Consider the following 26,484-nt stretch of genomic DNA (forward strand, 5'->3'; position numbering starts at 1 on the left):
TCGGATGCCTGGGTGCAACGCCAGTGACTCGGATTTCATTGGTCTGGGGTAGGGCCCGGGCCTCAGAATTTTAAAAGCTCCCCCAGGTGATTCCAGCAAGCAGCCAACATGGAGAAGCTTTAAAGTACAGAAGGACTTAAACTGACCAATTCTCAGCACCCAGACTCTCCCCCTCTGCATCAGTGGGTCAGGCAGGGATCCCTGCATCTGTGTTTGTAACATCCCGGTGCTCCCCCAGGGAAAAGCTGGAAAGCCCAGCCTGGTGGGAGGTGGACAAGAGCACAGACCCTGTGGCTAGGCTGCCGCATCCAGCCTCCCAGCTACTCAACTCCCCTCTGCCTCTGGTACGCGCTGTGTCAGCACCACACAGTGCGGTGATGATCACACAAGCGAATAGTTCTGAAGTGCTTGCGACTCCAGCTGGTCCACAGCAAGTGTGAGTGTCTGTTGCTGCAGGTACTATCGTTACGGTGTGACCATGAAGGAGGCTCCAGGGCAGAGGGAGAGGCCCATGGACCTCTGAAGGCTGGAATGAATAATCAAGTGATTTTCAGGAATCACTGATTTTCACACTTCTGAGGGTTAGGAAAAAGTACTCCCTTACTTGAGACACTTTATTTTTGCCTTTAGAAAATGGTCAGATTATCCTGATTTGTTACAAGACACGTTGCTTCCACCTTTGGAAAACTGTCTTAAGTATGCAGACATATGGTGCCTGAGACATGTATGGCAACCCCTTAATTGGAATGGCATTGTGCAGTGCACAACCTGCCCAACCATACATGACAGCCCAGCACAGAGGAGGGAAATGGTTACCAGGCTGGAGAGTAGAGGAGCTGCCCTCCACCCAGAAGGCAGAGGACAGGCAAGGTTGTGGCTAGTCTTCATGGAACTCTAGGTTGAGCCAGGGAAAGGATGAGGGGCTACAGCTATGCTCAGGGCAGAGTCCTTCCTGTCAGGGACATGCACAGGGCATTTTCCAGTGAGATGACCTGGGTGGGGTGGACTGGGAAGCCAGAGTTGGGTGTGGATGTGGCACCTTCTGAGCGTAGATGCTGACTCCTGATTATGGAGGTCATTAACCCAAGCATTCCTTGGGGCCCCAACGATTCAAGGCTGTGCCCAAGGGCTCCAGATACTGGCCTCACAAATTAGGGTCAGTTCATAGTCCATGACTGGCCCCATCTAGCTTTTGGGCCTTGGAGGTAGGGTCTGTCCCATGAAGGCTTGGCTCAGTGGCAAAGGGTAAGGCATCCAGCCTGTGAGCTCCTGTCTCCTCCCTCTCTTTTCCTATCTGGGAGGAGGCCGCAGGAGTGGGGTCCCTGATAGTGAAAGGCAGACTCTGAGGAAAAGACGTGAACGTGGGCAGTGGACGGGAAGTTGCCATTTTGGATATGAAGACCACCTCTCGGTGTGGAATTAGGGTCCTCTCTTCTCTACATGTTCCATTTCCTTCCACATTTTCTACAATGAGCATCAGCTATGGTTATAATCAGACATGCATTTTTAAAATGTCTAATCTTGGGAATAGCTACTATTGTGTTACAGGGGTGACAATGGTCCTTCTAGGAGAACTTTTGTAGAGAAAAGGAGGGGCACAGCCCAGAGTCAGAAACCTAGAAGGACAAGTGACGAGAGGCAGGAAGGGGGAAGAGGAGGGAGGCCGGTACTGTTATGCTCAGTGGGTGGAGCCCTTCCCCATCAGTTCTCTCCACAGGTTTCCCCCTGGGCCCCCTCTGCAGTGGTTCTTAATATTTTTGGGGGGGTCACATCCTTCAGAGAGAACCCGATGAAAGCCATGGGCCTGTTCCCCCAAAATGGGGACATACATCACACACAACAGCAGGGGTCCATGGATCCCTGGCTCAGAAGTCCTCCGCTTGATTGGGGGCGCCCAGCCACCCCCAGCCCTTCGCACCACTTCCTGATAGCTCCTGACTCCCTCAAGGCTGCTGCCCCCACGCTCCACCCATGTGCCGGCAGTGTGCACTCTGTTGCCCTCCCCCTTTCCCGCTCTGACCCCTGCTCGGGTGCGCTCACCTGGAAGGAGTGGAAGAGGTACCAGAAGGCCCAGGCGTTGATGACATTGTAGTACATGGAGAGGAAGAAGGACACCACCACACTGGCCACGCCTGCAGGGACAGGATGCAGAGGGTGCTGAGGACGGCCCCTACCCCGCCTGCCTGGACGGGGCAGCAGGGGTCCCGCCCAGAGCCCCCAGGACATGCCTGCAGGGCCCGCCCTGGGATAGCAAAACCAGGTTTGTGACCTGGCACCTGCGAGCACTTCCTAAGGGTTAGTCTCTTCCACAACCTCTCTCCCCATCTTCTGGGGCATGAGGCCTGTGATGTTCTTTTGATGTGCTTAGGTCCTCACAACGATGTTGTGAAATGCCATGTTATGCCTACTTCGCAGAGAGGGAAACTGAGACACAGCACTCGCCCAAGACCACACAGCTATTAAGTGGCACGACTAGGATTCGCACCTAGTGGGAGAAGCACTTTGTCACTGATACCAGACATAACAGTTGCCCTGTCCCTGGCTCACCTGAAGCTGGGTCATTTGTGCCAAACCCTGCCGAGCAGTGGTGGGGAACATGGCGTGAGGAGGTGTGTCAGGAGTGGGGGGGATGGGGGCTACCCCTGACCTGGTCAGCCCTGCGGGGAACCAGTAGTGTCCTGGAGCTGGCCCTCACCAGCCCCGAGAGCCGCTGTGCACAGCTCTGCCCAACCCCAGGCTCCGGGACATCTCCTTAGAATTTGACGGTGGCCGTGGTGGCAGTAGTTACACCCACCAGTATCAGTAAATGCTACAACCAGGCCTTCCCCTCCCCCACCCCACCTCACCGAGCTGGTTGTTAAACATTCACGAGCAACCCCGATTGGCACCAACATCTGGTATTTTTCCTATTCAGCAAATGCTGCCTCAGAGAAGGCCTCTGTGATTGATAACTCGGGCCAATTGTAAAACCACACACCTCTGTGTTAAATATTAACAGCCATTCAAGATGAGGAGGCAGTTCGATTTGGAGGTGATTCCTGAGGCCACCGGACACATTTCTTCTGCATCTGAGACTAAGTCACATCCAAGTTCACATCCTCCTTGCTCCCAGAACTTTCCTGTCCCCCTTTCTGCCTGGGGGGTGGGAGAGGTGAGCAGAACAGACCGTGGCCACTGCTGGTCAAAGTTCAGCAGAGGAGCCCCGGCCCAAGAGGGCCGCACAGGTCGGGCAAAGATCTCCCACGGGCACCCCGGACACTGGCTCAGAGTAACTCAGGGGAGGCAGGATGGAAAGCAGTGCCCCTCTTGCCATCCACTGTGCCTCGGCCTCCACGTACTGGAGATGTTAATGGCACCCACACCCGCTCTTGGCCTCCATGCACTGGAGATGTTAATGGCACCCACACCGCTCGCGGCCTCCATGCACTGGAGATGTTAATGGCACCCACACCCGCTCTGGTGTGATGAAGATTAAATGAGCTCACACACATACACACACATGCCAGCACCTTGCACAGAGCAGGTGCTCAGTGACAGAGGGAGCCGTTATACAGGTTCCCAGAATGGTTGCTGGACAGGACACGGAGTTACAGCTCCTTTCTTAGGCAGCTGTTTCCCTGTTACAAATGAGCAAACTGAGCCCCAGAAAAGCAATGTGGCATCAGTTCCCCAGGGGGTGTGCATCCTCCCTCTGTCACCGTCCCATGGGTAAGAAATCCGGCCCCTCTCAGCGCACATTCTATGGCACCTGTCCTGGGCCTTCTGCCCGCCCCACTCAAGGGCTCTCTCTGGGGCCTCATGCTTGCCCCTTGCTCCAGCAGCTTTGCCAAGGGACTCCCCCCACCGTCACCTTCTCCTGCCCAAAACACAGTCTGGGGGTCCACAGGTGGGAGAGGACTGGAAAGCACCCACTTACCAACGCCACTGAGGTAGGGGTTGATGGTCCTCCAGGCGCCGATGCTGCCCTGGCGCATGCGCTGCCCCACTGCCAGTTCCAGGTACAGGAGCGGCATGCCCTCCACGGTGAGCATGATGAGGTAGGGCACCAGGAAACTACCTGTGGTGTCCAGAGCCGAAACCAGGCCATCACCCAGGGCTTTACTCTGGAACCCACCGAACCTCTGTGCAAAAGGCCTTCCATCCACCCTCCCGTCTTTCTACTAGTCTATTCATCCTTCTACCTTTGCATCCATCCTCCATTCCTTCCTGTATTTTATCTTTCCCTCGGAATCCATCTTCCTCTTTCTACTCATCCTCCATCCTTCCACCCATCCACTCTTCTGTCTTTCCATCCATCCAGCTGTCCCTCTATCCTTTTGTCTTTCTATTCATCATTCCATCCATGGATGACATACAGCCACATCAGTTGTTAAGATCGTTAAATACACCCATCCTGGGTGGTACATTTCCACCAATGCCAAGACCCTTGAGAGCCTTCCTCAAGGCCTCAGCTGCCCCAGCCCCTCTGCCAGAAACCCCCATTCCATTTCTATTGTAGCAACTAATAGCTGATCAGAGTCTGGACCACTGAGTGGTTAAACGTTTTGAACATCACCTCTGAATCCAGTCAGCCAGCCACCCACCTCCACACACTTCCTTTGGGCTTTTGACATGGCCCAGATGGTGCCCCACCACCTGGGTGGAGGTATTACACCAAACAGCTGTTTTACTAAACGCTTCCTCTGGGCCGGGCCCTGAGCTGAGTGTAGGATGGATGCGAGAGGAGCAGCCCTGCTCCCTGCCCACGAGGGATCACCTGGGCAGAGGAATTTCAGCTGCTTCATGATTGCCTGGAGCCACAGAATACTCCTCCGGGCCTTTGTCTTCAGAGATGAGGCAAGGGATTGCTATGTATGTGTGGAGACAAGGAGGTCCCCGATAGACCGAGCCCAGGCCACCAGCTCCCTTTACAGAGCACCTCTGTTGGATGTATATCCGTTTTATACAGTGGCCTTCAGCCTAAGTTTTCTTTTTTTTTTTTTTTTTTTTTTTTTTTTTTTTGCGGTACGCAGGCCTCTCGCTGTTGTGGCCTCTCCTGTTGCGGAGCACAGGCTCCGGACACGCAGGCTCAGCGGCCATGGCTCACGGGCCCAGCCGCTCCACGGCATGTGGGATCTTCCCGGAGCGGGGCACGAACCCATGTCCCCTGCATCAGCAGGCGGACTCTCAACCACTGCGCCACCAGGGAAGCCCTAAGTTTTCATTTTAATAAAGGGTATTATGACTAGTTCAAATTTTAAACCCACTGGTTCCGAAGGAGCCACCTGCAGACAATGGCCCTCGGTGAGAGTGGGGAGCCAGGACGTGTGAACGGAGCGACAAAAGGCCCCCCACTGCCAGACACATGGACAGAGACGGCAGCCTGCGGGGGCGTCCCCCACCCTGGCTGCCCCACTGCTTCTCCTGCTGGTCCCGCCCCATCCTCTGCAGCCCCTCGGACATCCCTCCCCCAGCTCCTAGCTCCTTGGCAGGGGACCTGAAAAACGGTTCACTGGGAGAGGAGGGCAGGACTTCTGATTAAAAGAAAACCCTGACTCTACAGCTGCAGGGATTAAAGGCTGGTTACAGAAGGAACTGGCTCTGGAAGTATTAAGGTAAACAACACGATACGTATGTTCACAGGAACGTCTAATATTTACAAAAATGCCTCCATTGTACATATGTAGTGTCCCATAACTCACTTCTCTCCCAACAGGATCTCACCGTCGTTCTCTCGACCACACCGTGTCCCTTCCCATCGCCCCTTAAGCAGCTGCACAACATACCCCCGGGAGAAGGAGCCTAGAATTTCTTTCATCACATCAGTCCCCGGGCACTTAGGCTGTTGCCAGTTTTCTGCCGTCCTAAACAAAGCCTGGTCCACGTGTTTATTTCCTCGGGACAGAAATCCCAGAAGGAGAATGGCTGGCACCAAGGCCAAGCAGAGCCCCCGCGAGGCCCTCTCACGACGGAGAGAAAGGTGCCAGCGTGTGCTCGGGAGAGCGGGCCCCACGTCACCAGACCTCCGCGCTCCCAGCTTCGTCCTCCCTGCTTACATCAAGGCTGCAATGAATCCTGCCCCCTCGTTTCTGGACCCCGCTTTGAAGACTCTGCCAGACCCTGCTCCCTTCCTGCCCAGCAGGGAGGCGTTGCAGCATCTTACCCGGTTCCTCGCAACAGCAAGGAGTCCACGAGGCTGTCAGGGGCTCCCACCCACCATATACCCATCAGTATAGGTTGCGTTGGCACAACCTGCCTGGAGCAGCATTCGAACCCTCAGTGGTTATAAGAAAAGATTATTTTCACCCAAGATGTTAAACAGTAGCCACAGGAGGCCTGGCAAGGTCCACGGAAGGGTTTTCTCTTTCACAGAGCCTGCTTGATGGTCCACTGCCTGTGGGAAGGTTGGACATTCAAGGCCTGGTGCCCAGATGGGTTCTTTAGCGCTGCCCTTCAGTAACTTCTATTACCCCTCCCACTGCCCAACCATCCAAACACACACACAATCCCAATGGATCTGCTCTGTGATCACTTTCTCAACAAATTATGCTAGAACACTGAACATCCATATGCAGAAACAATGAACCTCAACCCATGTATCACATTTTATACCAAAAAAAAGCCCTCAAAATTTATACCTCAAAAAAGTCCTACCACACAACATTTCAAAGGGACTTATTTAAGCCTGCTTCTGGGAGCCACTGATTCACAGCAGGGCAACTGGGAAGGCCTTATCCCAAGTCAAATTAGTATTCACTTTCTCAGGTTTGCCTGTTGACTGTGGTCTCCAGGATGAATGTAGTTCCAATGCCTTAATCCAAATCAGGGGATAATTTCCTCAAGGAGGGCTTTAACCAATTAAAGAGTACTGATTTTAAACCTTACACTGCCACACACAAAAACAAATGGTCCACAAAACATTCTCCTTTCCTTCTGAAGGTTTTACGATGCACCGTTATCATGAACCCGTCTTTTCCTATTAAACTTAAATGGTCAATTGGGACAAGTGGTTCTGAGACCATCCTTCCACCACTGATTAAGACTGGGGTGGCAGGTACTGGGGAATAATATTCACTTAGCCTTCTGAGCTTTCTGGGCAGACTTGGTGACCCTGCCAGCTCCAGCTGACTTTTTGTCCACTGCTTTGATGACACCCAAAGCAACTGTCTCTCATGTCACGAACAGCAAAATGGCCCAGAGGAGGAGAGTCAGAGCAGCTCTCAACACACATGGGCTTTCCAGGAACCATATCAATGATGGCAGCATCCCCAGATTAAGAAGGGGGCCATCGTCCAGCTTGTCCCCCAGACAATCTTCTTCAGCCCAGCAAACCTGCAAACAACGTGAGCTCTGTGACAAGTCGGTCCAGGTGCACATGCAGCACTGATTTGGCCTTGATGGTTCAAGATAATCCCCTTGAGCTGTGAAGCCAGCTGCTTCCATCGGTGGGTCATTTTTGCTGTCATCAGCCACACTGCCACAACAAACACCTTTGACAGACACGTTCTTGACACACTGAGGCTCACGCTGTCCCCAGGAAGGGCTTTACTCAAAGCTTCCTTTGTGCATTTCAACTGTCTTGAGTTCCTGCAGCTCAAGGCATTTGAGTCCAGTCCTCAGTGGTGCAGGTTCCTGTGTTGGGTCCCCATCTGGGGAGGTCCAATAGCCACTTCTGGGTTATTTTTAGCACAAATCATGCAATTCTGAGTGACTTGCTGGATGGTCTTTTGTAGGTTAGGCCCCATTATATGCTTTTTTTTTTTTTTTTTTTTTTATGGCTGTGCTGAGTGGCTTGCAGGATCTTAGTTCCTTGACCAGGGACTGAACTAGTGCCCTTGGCAATGAAAGCACCAAGTCCTAACCACTGGACTGCCTGGGAACTCCCCTGACTTTTGAATCCATTGTAAGGTGGCATCTCTCCCTAATGGACGCTATTATGAATGTACCACAGCACAGTGTCCAAGATGCCTCAGGGATCAAAACAACTCCTTGTGCGCTACATTCCCAGCCAGTGAGGTGTGGTCCAAGTGAAACCCCACTCTTCGGCCCTCACCTTGTCCTTTTCCGAATACACTGGCTGGTATTTTGACGAGTCTATCAATGGAAGAAGCGATTCTCTTGCCTCAGAGATTGTCCCAGCGTCCCTTTTTTTTTTTTTTTTAAATCTCTCAAAATATTTATTTCAAGTAGAAACGGGGAAGACAACAACATGTAAAATAGTTAAGTAAAAAGCCTTGACAAATACACTCATTTGGTCATCAAAATATAAAAAGCTGAAAATATTACATTAGGTGTTTTGATTGAAAACAGTGTTACTCTAGTCAAGTAGGAAGCCCACAGCGGTCCCCGACTAAGAGTTAAAGCTCGTCTCTCTATTCATACACACAGCCCTTAGACAAGCGTCATATGTGTTTTTATCCAGAATGGTTCCCCCCCAAATCCTTATCTTTTTATTTGTGTTACTTATACGGAAATTATTCAGTGTGTTTGTGTGCTTTTTATAAATAAGTTTTTATTTTTCTGAATGCCACTAAGCAACCACATCAGCCTCGGACAATATCTGAATCATTTTTACAAAAGTGGAAAAAGCCAAATAAAGGGTCTCAGGTTAAGTGAGAGGCGAGGGTGGGTTATTAATCGATATGGAATAATTTGTTTGATCAGCACAGTGACATTGCTGAACGTACTTTGAAAGTTGGCCCCGCCTGATAGCAATCCATGTGGATGCAAACCTCTCGGTCCTAGAATTCTTTCTCAAAGGTATAAATGAGGCACAAAGAATCACTAGGAGAAGGATTAGTAAAAGCTGAGTCCTTGCCACGAGTGGGGTGCTGGCCAGAGAAAGTCAAGTCCTTGTACACCCAGTTGAAATGCCAAGTGTCCTGGCGCGCCTGTCCCCAGGGGTTGTCCCATAGGGCACATGTGAGTTGGTCTGGTGCAGGAGAGACAGACTTATTTGGATGAGGGGTACCCAGCATCCTCCGGAGAGTCAGGGGGGTGGAGCAAACCCTTACCACTGAGGCCACTGCAGCCTCCAGGTTGCCATCCTGGGTTTGTCAGCCGGTCTTTGCCCTTTCCTCCTGGGCCATCGTGCGCCTCCTGACACTGAAGGCGGAAGGGCTGGGCCCTTACCTCTCTGGTGACTTACCTCTCTCCCAACTACTCACCTTCAGGGAATTCAATGCCACTGCCAAAAAACTGGCGTTTCATTTTGCATCTTCTTTCTTCTGTTGTTGTTCCCTGTTGAACACTTTATTTTTTTCTTAATTTTATTTTATTTATTTTTGGCTGTGTTGGGTCTTTGTGGCTGTGTGCAGGCTTTCTCTAGTTGCAGCAAGCGGGGGCTACTTTTCATTGCAGTGCACGGGCTTCTCATTGAGGTGGCTTCTCTTGTTGCGGAGCACGGGCTCTAGGCATGCAGGCTTCAGTAGTCGTGGCTCCCAAGCTCAGTAGTTGTGGCTAGCGGCTGTAGAGCGCAGGCTCAGTAGTTGTGGCGCATGGGCTTAGGTGCTCTGCAGCACGTGGGATCTTCCCAGACCAGGGCTCCAACCGCGTCCCCTGCGTTGGCAGGTGGAGTCTTAACCACTGCACCACCAGGGAAGCCCTGTTGAACACTTTAAAAAGCAACATCTACCAATTGAGAAGGGTTCATTTCAAATGAATCCTGATTTTTTCAACTTTCTCCTGATATAAGGCACTTTGCCCTCCGTAAAAAAGGTCAAATTTACAATTCTAATATTTTCAGGGGCCACACGATCTGCATTAGTATAATGTCTGTAGGCCTGATAAATCTTCTCCAAGAATTCAGAGGGGTCTTCATTTGTTTTTTTGCTGAATTTTGTTCAACCTCTTTTTGCTTTGGCTCCCCTTTTCAAAGCCCTGCCAAGATGCACTGATAAGTGATGTTCTAATAAGTGCAGTCCTCCCTCATTGGGTTCCAATTTGGTTCAGCTGTTGGTACTGCCAAGTGGGTTCAGGTGTAGGAGAGCTCCCTATAAAGGAGGGTTGCAATCTTTTCAAATAAACAAGGCTGAGAAACCCAGCTGGCTGGCTGTTGGCATTTAGGCCCCCTATGAGATAATGGGGTAAGGGAAACTCCTGCCCCGGGAGCAGCTCCTCACCCCAACTGGGTGCCCTGTCGGGTCTTAGATAGCAATACCATACCAGGCCCCTGTGCCCCAGGAACTAACACAGGATTTTCTAGTTGATCCCTAGAAGGAGGGGCAGTCCCGAGCTCAGCTGGAGGAGTTAAGGTCTGAAGCAACCTATCCTCACTCTCATTCCTTTCTTTCTCTCATTTTCCCTGATGTAATAGCACAAATACTTGCACGTAAAGAATGTCATCACTCTTCCCCACTTCTTCACAGAAAAGCCACCATAAAACCATAAATAGCAATTAATCATCTCTAACAATTAAAAGGATGCCTTTTTGCCTTGGCATCAGCCAACCAGGAGGAATTCTGGGCTGGGGCTTTTGATGATTTTAGGAACCAAGTGGAACCTTTCTCTTCTCCCTGGGAATGTCCTACAGCCAGGTCTTTTTTACTTCTATTCCTTTTCTCTGTTTGACATCTGTAAAAGTTTTAAATATCACAAGAGTTTTAAATATCACAAAATTGATTTGGCTGTAAATGGAGAAAGAGTACCAAACAAAATGAAATGAAAAACCCAAAGAACAAACAAAATCTAAATGAACCCTCAAGTTTGGTCTTGCGGTTTTACATATACCAACGACATAGGAGACCACAAACGACGTAATTAACACAGCAAGGGTAGCAGTATACGGTGCACAGCGTCCCAAGATAACTCTGCCTAAACCCCTTGTGGAGTTTCTAACAAGTACTGTGGCCACACAATGTTACAATAAAATATCATCATCTTCTACTCATGGGTCATGGCTGTAATCAGATCACTTATCCAAAACACACCTCAGAGGACTTTTTTTTTTTTTTTGCGGTACGCGGGCCTCTCACTGCTGCGGCCTATCCCGTTGTGGAGCACAGGCTCTGGACGCGCACAGGCTTAGCGGCCATGGCTCATGGGCCTAGCCGCTCCACGGCATGTGGGATCCTCCCGGACCGGGGCACGAACCCACGTCCCCTGCATCAGCAGGCGGACTCTCAACCACTGCACCACCAGGGAAGCCCCAGAGGACTTTCTTCTGGGATAGTTGAAACAGTCTCCATTTTTAAAGACAGAAATTCAAAACAAACAAAACACAAATGGCACATACCAACGCTAGCATCCAAAGAAGCAAACGAACTGGGTAAAAGTCCAACAACTCTTTCCTCTCTCCAACAGGGTACCCCACTCAAATACAAAACAAACTGGGTTATTTTGGAGAAAAAGCCCCAAATGGAGAGGAAATAAAGTTTCCGGCTGTACACACCGGAGTGACTTACCCTACTGTATGGAACCCGTCGGCTCCCAAATATCAATTCCTTGTTCCAATTGCCTAGCACTGGGGCAGCCAGTGCCACTTTGGGGAATTTTGAAGGGCAGATTCTCTGGACAAGTGGTCCCCAGCAGCTGCTAGGGCCTTACCGGAAAATTCCCCAACCCAAAATTTGTTACCGAGTCCAAGCTTGTACTGCACGACAGGCCAATAAATCTAGAGATGAGTTGCTGGGGGAAGGAACAGCGACTTTACTCAGAAAGCCAGAAAACTGAGAAGGTGGTGGATTCGTCTCCCAGAGAACCATCTTGCCTAAGTTAGCATTCAGGGTCTTTTATACTAAAGGGGAGGGAGTAAAGCCAAGCATTTCCTGGTTCCGGTCAGCCTCCGGGGGGGGGGGGGGGGGAAATGCAGCCATTCACAGGTGAGCCTCGTCAGGATGTTTGCTGTGAGCTAAACAAAGGTATTTTAGCTTAATCCTCCTTACCTGGGAGCCAGGGTTCCCAGAGATGGGCCATTATGTATAATTTAAGCTTATAGGCAACATCCCTTTACTGATTAACTTGTGATAGAATATAAAGGTTCTTCCTTATTACAGGCCCAGCCTAACCCCAACCTAACCCTCATCACATCTCTGCCTCAGTCCCCTGTGTCCACCCTACATGCGCCTGGCACATGTCAGGAGCCCAGGAGTGTGGTTGTCACCAGGAATGAATTTGGAAATCCCAGGATGAGCAGCAGATATGGCACTCCCGGGGACATTTTCTGACGTTTGGGACCCAGCCTCTTGAGCTTACTTTACAAATTGTGTTTGATACTTTACAACCTCTGAAACTCAGGTTTCTGTTCCATCCAGGAGCACTGTAGAAACACCAAGGGCCAGAGACTGAGCACAACACACACGCGCACACACTACACAAGGGAGCAGCCGTCGTGCTGCCCACCCGTCCATCTGTGGACTGGCCTGGTGTGGCTCCATCCCAGGCTGGGTGCTGCCCCGAAGGGCTGTGGCTCCAGGCATGCCGGGGCTGGCTCACACCAGCTCTCACATCTCCTCCCAACCCCACATTCCCAGACATTCCACTGGTTAGTCTGAACTTGGCCACAGTGGGAGTATTTACACCATGGTCATCAGCAAATGCTATAAATTAGGTCCTGCTCCTCCCTCCAAAAGCCAGTTGTTCTACATTATTGGCACCCCACTGCCTGCCTCCCAGCAGCTGGTCTGGGCTGGGGGATTCCTCTAAAGTGTGGTCCATGGACCAGCAGCATCCACTGGCATCACTTAGGAGCTTGTCAGAAATGCAGAATCCTGCCCTCCCCCACAGTTCTCCAAATCAGAATCTCTAGGGGCGGGGCCAGCAGTCTGTAGTTTATCAAGAAGCTTCGGTGGGCAAAGTCTGAGATGCAATGGCCTAAGCACCAGAGAGGCGCAGAAGGGGCTTTGAGGAAAAGCGTCATTGTCCCACTGCCTAGTCAGGTGTCTTCTGACTGCCCCTCTTTATGGGTTAAATATCATACAGAGAAAATTTAGGGGAAAAAAAATCCACATTTCCATGAGCCACATCAGTGTTCTCATTCTTCCATGTTTCTTCCATGATTTGAGCACATTTATATAAAAGTCAACAGCAGGTGCACTCATTTTCCACATGTTGGTATACAACACATTTGCATCCCAATTTCTTCCTGAACAACCACGGCCTTAGACTTTGACTTGGTCTCCAAGGCCTGCTGACTATCAAGCACAGATTTTGTGTAGTTCCTTCAGCTGCCTTTCCTTTGTTCTAGCGTCGGGTGCTGGCACCTGGAATGTAATCTTCAGAATTAACATTCCTTGTGCCGCCTGGCCCACAGAGCAGGAAGGAAGCCTCATGGGAAGGAGCACGGACCCCTAATCCTTTTTATTCTGGGAAGTATTTTGGCGCAGCCTGGCTCTGCGGTTTATAAACAAGCTCTTTGCTGGCTGGCGGGGGGCTGGGTGGTGGAAGCCAGGGCTCTGTGTAGAGGGAAGTTAGACGCCCCTCTGGAGCCTTTCATGATGCGGTTGGTTACCTGTCAGGTACAGAACGGGAGTGTAAACAGAAATCACTTACTGTAGGTGACACCGTTGGGCAGTGAAAGGCTTGGGAAAACCACCAGCACCCCTGCCTCACGAACTCTGCGGCTTTTCATAACAGACCTGGCTTCTTCATGCAACAAATATTCATTGGGTGCCTCCTCTGACCGCACCACTTCACAGAGACGGGGCTAGTGGGCGACAGAAACTCTAGAACAAAGTGCAGGCCTTCTGCCCAGGTGCTGGAAGTGCCCCAGGCTAACAGTGGCATCCCAGGTGGAGGAATAGCTTGGGCAAAGTGTGGAGGTAGAGAGTGGTCATTCACTAATGGACAGTTGTTCAGAACAGTTGGCAGGGAGGGGGGCTGCAGGAAGATCAGTGACAGGAAATGAGGTGGAAACAGGGGCAGGTGTTAGGTGGTCAAGTCCTTACCAAGCCAGGATAAGCTGTTTGGTCTTTGTTCTGTAGACACTTATGACTGAGAGGACGCCACCCACCTAACCTACATCTGTCCATCCTGGACCCATCCATCTGTCCATCCATGGACCCATGGAGTCCATCCCTCCACCCACCCACCAATCCATCCTCTCCCCAGTGTCCATTTGCTGGTCAACCATCATCCATCCATCTACCTTTCCAACCATCATCCATCCATCTACCTTTCCACCTATCAGCTTAAGTATACTCTGTACCAGGCACAAGATTTCTTCTTTCTTTTCCTGGGTCTTGAAGGTCTTGCCGTGTCCCTAGCAATTTATATATACAGTTGACCCTTGAACAACACTGGGTTTGAACTGCATGGGTCCACTTATATGCAGACTTTTTTCAGTAGTAAGTACTACAATACTATACAATCCCCAGTGGGCTGAACCGCAGATATGGAGGAACTGTGGATGCGGAGCGCCAACTGTTAGTCATATGCGAATTTTCAGGGATTTTCAACAGCGTGCAGGATGGACACCCTTCACCTCCATGTTGTTCGAGTGTCAATTATATTCCACCTCAGAACTACCCCACCTTACCAGTGTCCACCTGCAGACTACTCAGGTAATGCTGTTGTTAGAAATAAGGAATTAAATAGTCACGTGACAGCAAGGCTCACCTGGCCTCATGTTTGGGAAATGTGTAGCAGGATAAAGGTATCGTGGGTAGGTGTGCTGAATGCCGAATGATGTGGAAATCTCATCCTGACAAATAATTCTCACGAAAGTCAGTTATGAAGCTGTTGGAGCATATGGGAATACACGTACTTCACATACTTATGAGATATATATATATATATATATGTGCCTTTCAAATTCAAAAAAGGAGTCAGAGGATTAAGAATGCACTATTTTTTTAAAAAACTGTACATTCATCTTCTGTCAAGTTTTTTTTTTTGAGTTGGGAGGGGTGGGTGAGAGTGAGGGAGTAGTGTTTTATGTTGGTCTTCTTGAACAGGTTAAACCTAGTAAATACTTTGGTCTAACATCTTTCATTGTCCTCTGCGGTGAAAGAAACCACTCATGCTGAGTATAGAAGACACCACAACACACACACACACACACACACACACACACACACACAGCCAAAGATAACTATTGTTTTATTCTCTTTGGTATGTTTTTGTTCATTCTCTTTTCTCTGCATACTTTAAAACATAATTGAGATCATCCATTTTATACAGCTTTGAATCTGACTTCCCTCCCTCCACTTAATGTATAACATGAAAAGATGCTCAAATACATTTTTTGAAAAACCTTCTTAATGGCTTCCAAGAGCACCACCACGTGCATGTTCCATAATTGATGGAACCAATCCCCTTTAGCTGAGGGCTTAGGAGGTTTCCCATGCCTGGCTCTTATTAAAAGATGGAGGCTATCCTTCTACTGTCTACTTTCTGTCAGAACTATTTTCTTTATGTAGAATGCTAGAAATAGAAAAACTCAGAAAAAAATTTTTTTAATGCTGAGACTTCAATCTCTATTGCCACCTTGCCTTCCAAAAAGGCACTTGACCCTCACTGAGGTTCTCTGGCATGTCACAGAAGGCGTCTCCAGCTCCCTGGAAGGTATGAGAATGCTGTGTGGGTGCGTTGCTGTCTAGTGAGCGCACTGTGACGCTTCAGAGGAAAAATTTGTAAAAAACCAAAACAAACGAACAACACTGCAATAGAGTGATTAGCCTTCCTGCCTACTGTGGTCCCAAACCCAAATCAATCTTGTGATAAAAAATTTAAAGAAATAGCTCAAAATCCTTTTATCCTGAGTTTCAAATCATGCTGCCAGGAATGTTTCTGATCTGAAAGTTGTATAATGAGTTTCTATTGAACAAGACGATTTCCTGCTGTCAGACCCCTGCCATCTCTTCTCCCGAGGGAGGAAAACAGTGTACCCCCCACCCCGTGCCTCCTACTGCTCACAGAGCCGCAGCCTGACCAACAAGGGTGACAAGGGCGTGCTGGGGGGCTTGGCCGCCCCGGGGATGGGGTCGGGGCTGCAGAGGGCTCGAGAAGGCGCTCTGGATAAGAGCTTCAGCTGTGGACTGAGATGTCCTAGGTCCGATTCCCGCCTTTGTGACTCTGGGCAAATCACTTCGTTCTCTGAGCCTCAGTTTACTGGCAGGCAATATGGGGCTAACCCCAGCGCGCACCCCCAGGCCACTCGGCACAGAAGGCGACCCCGCGGGGTCTTGAGGGGACTGCGCAGCCCGGGCGCCGGCACTCACCTCCGCCGTACATCTGGCACAGGTAGGGGAAGCGCCACACGTTGCCCAGGCCCACGGCGTACGAGATGCAGGCGAACACGAACTGCAGCGGGGTGGCCCACAGCGGCCGCGCTTCGTCCATGGCCCCGGAGCACGGCGCGCGGCGCGCTCGGTGCGCGGCCGCCAGGAGCGCCGTCTCGCCCGGCTCGACCTGGGGATGGCCCCGCGCCTCTGCCGCGGCGGCTCGCCCGCTTTTTAATTGCTAATCTCATTAACGGCGCTCGCGTCGGAGGAGCGAGGCTGGTAAATGGATGACGGCGAGCCCCACCCCGCCGCCGGGCCGCCGCGGCCGGGAAGGCACCCGAGATTGCGCCGTACAGGATGGCGCCCGGGCCCCTCCAGCTCGACGTGGGGTCTGGTGCTTCGGCTGTGGAGCTCCTGGGAGTGGCCAGGTTCCCTCGAGCACCTACCCAGCATTTACAGAGTGTCTACTGTGTGCCAGGCTTTGTCTGGGGACAGGGCTGTGAACACCACAAACATCCCCAGCCCTCCCAGAGCTGACATTCTGGTAAAGGGAACTGCTTAAATGAACTGGATGAAATAGCCCATTTTCAACTATTTTTGACCTACAGAAAGGATAATTCCATATGGTTTACCCTAGTCCATATTTAAGACAGAGAGAGGCAAGGAAGGCAACTAAGGCAAAGGGGTTAGCAGTTCTGGGGGCGGGGGGGTAGGCTGGGGTGGTCAAGGAGGGCTTCCCAGAGGAGGGGACTTACATTTGCCCAGAGACCAGAAGGAAGCAAGGGACTCCCCCCACCTCTCCAGCGGAAGAGAAGTGATCCAGGCAGCCATCTCCTTCCGTTCACAGACAGGTTGTGTGTGCCTACTGTGTGCAGGGCCGGGAGTCTGGCTCTGTAGTGCAGGATGGGGCCAGGAATCAGGTTTCGAACAACCACTGTGGGAGATTCTACTCCTGGGGCCAGAGATTCTGGTTCACTAGGCTTGAGCAGGTGGGGGCTAAGAAACCTCATAGTTCTACCAGTCTCTCAGGTGATTTGGTTTAAGGAGGTCGCTAGAAACGACTAAGTCAGGCGCTTTGGGAGTGAAGCAGGATCTGGCTTTGAATCTCAGTTCTGCCACCAACTTGGCTATGTGACCTTGTACAAGTCATTTAACCTCTCTGAGCCTCTGTTTCCTTATCTATAATGGGAACAAATATTTTCCCCTTCCATGAGTTCATGTGAGAATTAATTGAGAATTTAGCTTACTATCAGGCACATACTAAGTGCTCTGCAAAGAAGTCATTACTACAGGCTGAATGAATAACACACTAATGACATACTTTCAACAGTGCACCTGGTACAGAGTAAGAGCTAAGAAAATACTTGATAAATAAGTAAAATTAAAAGGAGATGAAAAGCAGAGCTGCCAGTGGGAATCTTAGTTGATGCCAAAATGAAATCACCACTGTGGCTCAACCGCTGGTTGGGCTGTCCCAGGGGTTCCTGCCTGGCTAGCGGCACAGGAGAAAGCGGGGTGTGCTGAGGAAGATAGGGGCTCCTCAGACATACCACCTGTCCTCGACCTTCCTACCTCCAACAAGCAAAGGAGAAAAAGTTCTCAATGCAGCAGGGGAGACGATTTTGATTTTTAGACTTTGAATTCTAGGGAGTGTTTTTTTATTACCCCTCACCTCCTCCCCAGAGGAACCCACTACCCTGGTTTCTATCCCAGAGGTCAGTTTCAGCTGCTCTGACCTCTACAAAACTGAACTCAGTAGTATGTGCTCTTTGCTGCCTGGCTTCCTCGGTGGGATTTACTCACATTCTGGTGTGCAGTGTGTGATGTCCTTTATCCCTGCCCTCTAGGGTTCTGGGGTATGAACATACTCGAGTTCATGGCTGAGGGACGTTTGTGTTGTCTCCAGTTTGGGACTGTGATGAATAAAGCGTTACTGAACATCCTAGTACGTGTCCTTAGGTGCATGCATCCACTCATTGCTGGGAACTCCGGGCCATCAGGTAGGTATGTGTGCACCTTTAGTAGACATTGCCAAACTGTTTCCAGAGAGGTAGCACCAGTTTACACTCCCGAGAGTTTCAGGTGCTGTGCATCCTCACCAACACTTGTCATTGTTTTCAAAGTTCCACCCGGTCTTGTCGGTGTGTAGTGATACTTCGCTGTGGCTATTAATTTCCCTAATGCTAATAAGGCTGCATACCTTTCCACAGGCTGATTGGGTCATTTGCATATCCTCTTTCATGGAGTGCCTGTTCAAGTCTTTTGCCAGCTTTTAAATGGCTTGTCTGTATAGTTCTTTATATATTCTGAATATGGGTCCTTTGTCAGTTTTATGTATTACAGATTTCTTCTCAGTCTGTGAGTTGCCTTTTTATTTTATCAGTGGTGTCTTTTGATGAACAGACGTTCTTAATTTTAATAAAGTCCACATTTACCAATCTTTCACCTTAGTCTTCTCCTTTAGTTTTTTTTTTTAATGTCATTTTAAGAGACCCCTCCCTTACCAACTCCAAGGTCATGATGATATTCCTGATAATTAAAATTTGTGGCAAAATAAGTCTCAGAGACCCACAGAGAGGGCTGTCTTTTAATGCTGTCGAATAGTAAAGAAGGCATGTTGCTGCCTCTAGCCATCCGCCTGGCATGCTCTTGTTCTCATAAATGACTTTTCCCTAGACAGTACCTGGCTATGTGGCCGCATTTCAGACACTGGGCACCTTGGAGAGATGCCCAGCCTGTTACCTGGAAGAGGAGGTGGCTTGGCGTTTGTTGGTTTGACATAAGCAAGGCCCCTCTTCGATTCCCTCCCCCAGGGATCAGGCCAGCACCTCTGTCCAGTCACACTGGCAGACTCCCTGGGAGCCTGTTCATGCTGTGAGGCCCTGGGTAGGGCTGTGGGTAGCACAAGGAGGCATCCCTGTAACAGGACTAAGTAACACCTCAGGCCTCCTGGTAACATCCCCACACTTTCCTGAACCCCATCTGACAAGACTCTAACCTGACAAGACCCATTGTGCTGCTGTGGCTGCTAGGAGAGGACAGAACAGGCCTGGGTGGGTGTGCTTGCCCAGGGAGCCAGCAAAGCAGGGGGGTGGACGTTAGTGGTGGTGGGCTGGCAGATGGCTAACAACTGGCTCTCTGCAGCAAGAGCTCTGATATGTAGGTTTACCAATTTCTATGGTGTAAATATTCCCACCACAGCCGATTCCAAGCTACCAACATGGTGTCACTGAACATGGAGTTGGGAGAGAAGTGCAGTAGCTCACCGTTAAACAGAACGTCCACCACACATATGCAATGATACAGATAACCTCAAGAACAGAGCTAATAGTGTAGAAAATAATTAGGAAGTGGTGGGCTTTGAGTATTGACTACCTCTGTTTTAAATAATTTGTTAGTTCATATAACTTAATTTTTAATAATGGCTGTGTTTACGGGACTTCCCTGGTGGCACAGTGGTTAAGAATCCGCCTGCCAATGCAGGGGATGCGGGTTCGGGCCCTGGTCTGGGAAGATCCCACATGCCGTGGAGCAACTAAGACCGTGCGACATAACTACTGAGCCTGTGCTCTAGAGCCCACGAGCCACAACTACTGGGCTCTCGTGCTGCAGCTACTGAAGCCCATGCGCCTGGAGCTCATGCTCCGCAACGAGAAGCCACTGCAGTGAGATGCCCGCACACCCCAACGAAGAGTAGGCCCCCGCTCGCCACAACTAGAGAAAGCCTGCGCACAGCAACGAAAACACAATGCAGCCAAAAATAAAATAAATAAAAATTTTAAAAAAACACGAAAAAGAAAAGAATTCTTAAAAAAAAAAAAAAAGGCTGTGTTTAGCAATCAAGTCACAAAATTCCTGAAAATGTACCAGGTGGCACTCACCAGCCTGTAGGTGCTGGCCCAGCACTCTACAGGGACCCAGGGCTGGGGAAGCAACTTCTGTGTGGCAGGGGCGAGGGGAGCGAGTTCAGCTCTCAGTGGTCAGGGGCCCAAGGGCAGCAGGGTTTTCGGCTTAGCTAAGCCCCACCCCAAGTGCTCCCCGGGGGCCTCCACTAGCAGTGAGGAAGAAATCTTCCTGCGGACCGGCCTGTCTAGTCTCACTGTGCCACGTCACGCAGGACGCACTCCCTGAAGGATAGGCCAGCCTGCCCGAGTCATCTAATTTAGGGAAGAGGGTGGAGAAAGTGGGGATGGCCCCGACTCGGCTGTGTGGGTGTGGGTCGTGGCCCCGCGCCAGCGTTCCAGTTTCTCACCCACCAGCTATCGCCACACAGCTTTCAGTACGTGCTCACCCTAGTGATCCTGCTGTTACTTAATCCCCTTTCAGTGGCTCACAGTTCCCCACAAGATAAAGTCCAAACTCCTCAGCCTGGTTTGGAAGGCTCTAGGAATTTTAAAAAATTGGGCCCTGAGGAATTTGACCCTTGCTTACCTAGGTTCCAGGAGAAGCTAGACTTTTCACCTCCCGGAAAATGCTATGCATTTTTATACTTCTGGGCAGTTCCCTCAGCCAGGAACACCTTCTCCCTTCTTCACCCAGGAAAAGCCTGTCCATTCTTCTCAACCCAGATGGAATATTACCCTGTTTAAGAAGCCCCAGCACCTCTATCCCCAGCCAGAATATATCACTCCCTCTCCCCTGCCCTCAAGCCTGGGTGTACATCTGACTTCTAACACTTTCAGTGCTGCCTTGTCAGGAAAAGTGTAAGATACATGTCCCCTCTGGGCTGTGGCTGGTATCACGTCTAAGTCATCCTTTTTTCCCTAGTGCCAGGCGCACGGTTGAGTCTAACTGAAGTTAGCTGATAAAGGAGAAGCCTGCTGCAGAATCTGAGCACTTCAGCATAAATTCCACAGCATCCAAGACCCCGAGACGTCCATGTTGCAGAAGGTTTCTTCAGACATTTCAAGTCTTTATTGCCCACCTACTACTGTGTGCCAGGAGCCAGCTTGGGGACTTGAGGTAAAACCTCTGAACAGGGTCCTCCCTTCCCTGCTCTCCAAGGCACCTGCTCACTCTCCCACGGGGAGCACAGAGACACACACAGTGCAAATAGGCGTGTGGAAGCCACCAGGAAGAGGTTCTGCAGAAGAACACTGAAGCTGCTGTGGGGACTGGTCTAGCTCAGGTGGTGAAGATGAGGGCCCTCCCAAGAGCCTGGGGGAGCCCCTGCTCCGGGGCTGAGTGTGTGCACATATGTATGTGCATGTATTTGTGTGTGCCTGCATGTGTACATATGTGGGTGCATACATCTCTGTGTGTGTGTGTGTGTGTGTGTGTGTGTGTGTGTGTGTGGTGCTGAGGAGACAGTGAAACTGAGCAGGACCCTCTGAGGCCTTCCTGGGTACAGAAGTTCCTCTGTGTCCCCATTTCTTGTTTGTAGAAAAAGGCTTTGGTCTCCTAGGCCTTCCCTGAGTTCCAAAGAGCAGACTTAAGCAATTACTAATTAGGGAAGTGAGGGCATGCAGAAACAAAGAGAAAGCAAAGGGTTCCATAGGAAAACCAATTAGTTCAGTGATAAAACAGTCTCAGTTTCCCCTCAAGAGACACATGTAACAGTCTGACGCATATCTTTGAGTTTTTATGCAGAAACTAAGACACCCGCCCAGGTGGAGGACTACAAGCTGACTCCAAGATCCCAGACTGGGACCAGAGGGAGGGTTGATAATTAAGATTCCTGAAACACCAACCTGTTACCTCAACACCAACCAATCAGAAGAAAGTCTTGCACCCTGCAGCCCTCACCCCAAACACTGCCTTTAGAAACCCTTCCCTGAAAGCCATCGGGGAGTTAGGGTCTTTTGAGCACGAGCTGCCTGTTCTCCTTGCTTGGTGCTCTGCAAATAAATGCTGTACTTTCCTTCACCACAACCTGGTGTCAGTAGATTGGGTTTGCTGTGCAGCAGGTGAGCAGACCCAAGTTCAGTTCAGTTAAAGTTTTGGCAACCATGAAACGACAGGTGTCCCAAGTGGGCATCTTGCCCATGGCACATTGTCCCCTGGCTGGTGGTGACACTCAGATTCTGTCCAGCAGCTGCCTGAGCACCTTCGTCTCAGGGGCAAACCATAGAACTTGCTGCTGACCAGGCGCTGCTGACCCATGGTGCCTTTGGTTCTATGGTGAAGGAAACAAGGCTCTGGTCCTGGTCTCTCAGACACCTCTGGCAAGTGCCAGAACCTTGTGTGGGACGTCAGGATAGTCTTCCCTACTGGGTTGCCTTGATTGGAATATCCCTTTTTTGGGAGGGAAAGGCATAGGACTTGATCATCTGGTTTTGGGTGGAGCACTGCTTTAATTGGATTTTCCATTCTGGGTTGAGGAGTTCCTTGGCCATCAGGCACCACCTGAGTGGTAATTGGGAAACTCCCTGTTAGACCAAGGCTTGCCTGTGCCCCCATCTGGAATGGCAAGTAGGAAACCTTCCATTCTTGTGCTAGGGAACTGCAACCCTGAGAGGCCATCAGATACTGATCTGCCTGTTTCTAGTAATACCAGCCGTGTGAAAAAATAATGGGAATCCATAACTCTGTTCCACCTTGTAGTCCCATATGTGGTGCTCCAAGGACAATGGTGCTTCAAGGACAAAGGACAACCCTGCCTGAAAAAGTGTCAGCATCACACCCCCTACCAGACTCTTAATCGCCCTCCCCACCATGTTGCGATGGTTATGAAATTCCTGAGCCCACCTGGGTGACACCCACCTGGGTAACGGGACCTGTCCCAAATAAGGAAAGGCATCTGCCCTGTCCTACTCCCACCCTATAGAAGGAAGGTATATGTGCCTCGACCAATCAGCAAACGAAATTTTCACTTGGACCATTCCTTTGTTTTCTGGCTATAAAAACTGATCAATAGCACATGTTCAGTCTTGACTCTCCCAGACTACTAGGAAGTCTGCCCGCTGTTCTGGCAGCAACCCTTCCCTCTAATAAATTCTATCTTCTTTACATTCTGCCTTATGTCTGGAAATTCTTTTCCAACCTGCATTCAGACCACAACACCCTAGGGTGTATTTTGCAAAACTGGGAGATCTTCAGCTATGCTCCCACGAAGGAAAAAATGATATTTTATTGTAATACTGCTTGGCCTCAGTACTCCCTGGGATCTGGAGAACAATGGCCCCTCAATGGTGCTTTAGATTATAACACCATCTTTCAATTAGAACTGTTTTGTAAAAGGGAAGGAAAATGGGATGAAATTGCTTATGTATAGGCTTTTATGATATTCTATCAATGTAAGCCTTTTGGAATTGGTTTGGCTTTTATCTTGGGTGTGTGCATGAGTGTCTTGGTACATTATGTCCAAATCCTGTTTTCTCTCCCTGGTTTTGACCCTCATTAAGGGGTCCTGGTTTTGGGGGAAACTCTACCTGTAGGAGAGGAAGAAAGTGAAAGGATTAATCATTCTCAGAGACATTCCTGGTATTGACCTTTGTTAGAGGGCCCTGGTTTTGACCATTTAGAGGGTCCTGGTAACTTGAATGTGGTCTAGACAGTCCTAGAAACTGATAGTTTAAATTTGGTCTTGAGTCTGATTCAGAGCAGGTAAGTTCATCTGGAAGTGTGAAGGTGAGTGAATGATATGTATTATTGTCTATTACTGTGGTTTGTTTAGACTGAACTGGCTATTTGAGAACTGAAGGAAACCACCATGAAAATGGCCAAAATGGGCTCTTTTGACATTCCAAAACTGGTTTTTGCATATGCAGTTAGAAGATGCTGGTTTTCTACGAGGAACTTATTTTTTTCTCCGGGTGCCTTTGAGATGTAAATGTTCTACCAGGGCTCTCAGGAACTCATCTTATCTGACCCTCTCCTATTCCTAAGACTGAAAAAAAAAAGGGGGGTGGGGGAAGAGGCCTTTTAATTCAAGCAGGAAAACTATGAGATATCTGTGTCCACGTGGATATATGTATGTCTGTGTATATTATAGATATGATGTCTTTACCTCCAGGTGGTATTATCAAAATTAATTTGTAAATTAGCTCTATTTAACTGGTTTAAAGGAAATTTAAGTGCTTATATAAATTCTTGGAAATATAAAGGAAACTGATCAGAATGAATTTCAGGTTCACATGATCTGGGAAATATTCAATATTGAATTAATATCTGGTATTAAAGTTAGTGTAGGCTTGTTGGTTTAATTGGTGAGGATGTCTCTGACATCATCAATATTGAGTATGGTAGTTTTATTGTACCTAGTCTAAATGTATCATTAATTACCATAAATATAAATGGATTAAATGGACCAGGTGAAAGAGACTATAAGACCAGAATAAAAAAATTCACACATACACTTACATGCCATTTACAAGAGAAAAATCAAACAAGATCACAGAAATATTTACAGTAAAATGATAAAAAGGATATAGCAGGATAACGTTATCCAAAAGAAAGCTAAGAGGAGCTGTATTACATCAGACAAAATAGACTTTAAACCAAAGAGTGTTATTAGTGATAGAAAGAACATCTATCACTAGAAAGATGTAACATTCTGAAAGTTGAATACAATTAGTAAAATAGCTTCAAAAACCAGGAAGCAAAGAGTGATAGACTGACTACAAGGAGAAACTGACGTATCTGCTATCATGATGGAGATTTCTGCACTCCTCTCTCCATTGTTGGTAAAGCAGAAAATAAAAAGTAAAGAACAAGGAATGGAAAATGATATAGATTATTAGAGTAAGAGCCAAATGGAACTTTTAGAAATGAAAAATAACTGAAATTAGAAACCCAATGAATGGGTTTAAAAGTGGATTAGACACAGTTGAGGAGAGATTTGATGAACTCAAAGATATGTCATAAGAAATTTTCTGGAACACTGCACAGAGAGATAAATAGGTAAAAAATATGAAAAGAAGTTAAGATATATAGACAAGCTATGCAGGGCAATAAACGCTTACCTAGAATTCTAGAATGAAAAGAGAAAGAAACTAAGACAGAGCCATACTTAAAGTACTAGGAGCTGAGCATTTTCCACTATGGATTCATGCAGTCCAGTCAATCTTATGCAGGATTAAAAAAAAAAAAATCTATCTATCTATCTCAAGATGCATCAGGATGAGGCTCCAGAACATCACGATGAGCGCTCAATCCACGACACAGGTCTCACTGCAGAGGATTGTTTCATTTTGGGGATTTTGAAAAAAATAGAAAGGTAGAACTTAGGGCCTGGACAAGCAGAATAGCATACAATTTACAAGAGTGATAAGAATTCAAATGTTCTACAGAGGTGAATAACTTTAGACTCTGTGATGGTATGCAAAGTGAACATTTCAGGGAGCTGATACCAAATGCTTTTTATAGCTCTCCAGGATCTAATCAGTGTTCATATATTGCATTTGGTTGTTATGAATAGAGTTGCTTTTAGGACAGTTTTCCTACCTTTTAAATTTCATGATAATTGACTTTCTGAAGAGACCAGGCTAATTGTTTAAATTGCAGAATGTCCTACATTCAGGATTTCCCTGATTGTTTCATTGGGGGCCATTTAACACTGTTTTTTCCTCCTTATAACTTGCAGAGGACATGTTCAATTTAGTCTTTATATGGCATGTGTGATATATACTATAGCACTGTAAATGCACTTAGGCAATTAATTGTATTTGTTACTGACAGACTTTGGGAAAAAAATGAGTATGTAACCTGAGTTTGCGATTTATGTTCACAAAATGAGAGACAGTACTGACATTCTCCACTAAATTTAGACTATCTGGCACATCTAAGTGAGGCAGAATGCCCCTAGGATGGCGAAGAATCACTGGCTAGGACTGAAGTCCGGTGACCGCACAGAGCTGGGACTGGGGTGGCAGCTGCAGGCTGTGGCTCTGCTTCTAGGGCTGCTTCTGCTGTGAGATATGAAAAAACTAATGGGACACAGATTACTTTGATGGCAGATTTAAAAATGAGAGAAAAGAAAATGAGAAGTCTAAGCCTTGAAAGCAAAGAAGACTTAACCTAAAATGATAGGGAAATCATAGCATAAGTGTGTTTTTTTTTTTGCGGTACGTGGGCCTCTCACTGTTGTGGCCTCTCCCGTTGCGGGGCACAGGCTCCGGACGCGCAGGCTCAGTGGCTATGGCTCACGGGCCCAGCCGCTCCGTGGCATGTGGGATCCTCCCGGACCGGGACACGAACCCGTGTCCCCTGCATCGACAGGCGGACTCTCAATCACTGCGCCACCAGGGAAGCGATAGCATAATTGTTTGAATTTGTATACTTTACTATTACTTACTGGTAAAAACTCAGGGCTTTGTAAGACTCAGAGTAAGGTTAAAGAAAATAATAAATTTAATATGTTGTGTCCTTTTGTCCACATGCCCACTTCCAAAGGTCAGCTGTTTCA

The 26,484-nt window shown here is 48.8% G+C and overlaps 1 protein-coding gene across 5 annotated transcripts in view; it reads right to left on the reverse strand.

Moving 5' to 3' along the window:
• Positions 1-16,316, reverse strand: part of SLC6A20 (solute carrier family 6 member 20) — a 43,499-nt gene extending 27,183 nt beyond the window's left edge. For 3 of the 5 annotated variants that reach the window (XR_003005953.1, XM_024765255.1, XM_024765252.1), the window contains exons 1-3: positions 16,137-16,290; positions 3,917-4,057; positions 2,041-2,132 (exon numbers count right to left, since the gene is read on the reverse strand). Coding sequence is in view for 4 of the 5 variants with exons in the window: in XM_024765255.1 (XP_024621023.1) it covers positions 2,041-2,132; positions 3,917-4,057; positions 16,137-16,257 (354 nt within the window). In the remaining variant the exon portion in view is untranslated. Of the gene's footprint in view, positions 1-2,040; positions 2,133-3,916; positions 4,058-16,136 lie in introns of all 5 variants that reach the window. The other 2 variants (XM_024765254.1, XM_024765253.1) reach the window with 2 other exon arrangements.
• Positions 16,317-26,484: the final 10,168 nt, after the last annotated feature.

The sequence above is a fragment of the Neophocaena asiaeorientalis genome, unplaced genomic scaffold, assembly GCF_003031525.2.
Source record: "Neophocaena asiaeorientalis asiaeorientalis breed wild unplaced genomic scaffold, Neophocaena_asiaeorientalis_V1.1 scaffold409, whole genome shotgun sequence".
Lineage (NCBI taxonomy): Eukaryota > Metazoa > Chordata > Mammalia > Artiodactyla > Phocoenidae > Neophocaena > Neophocaena asiaeorientalis.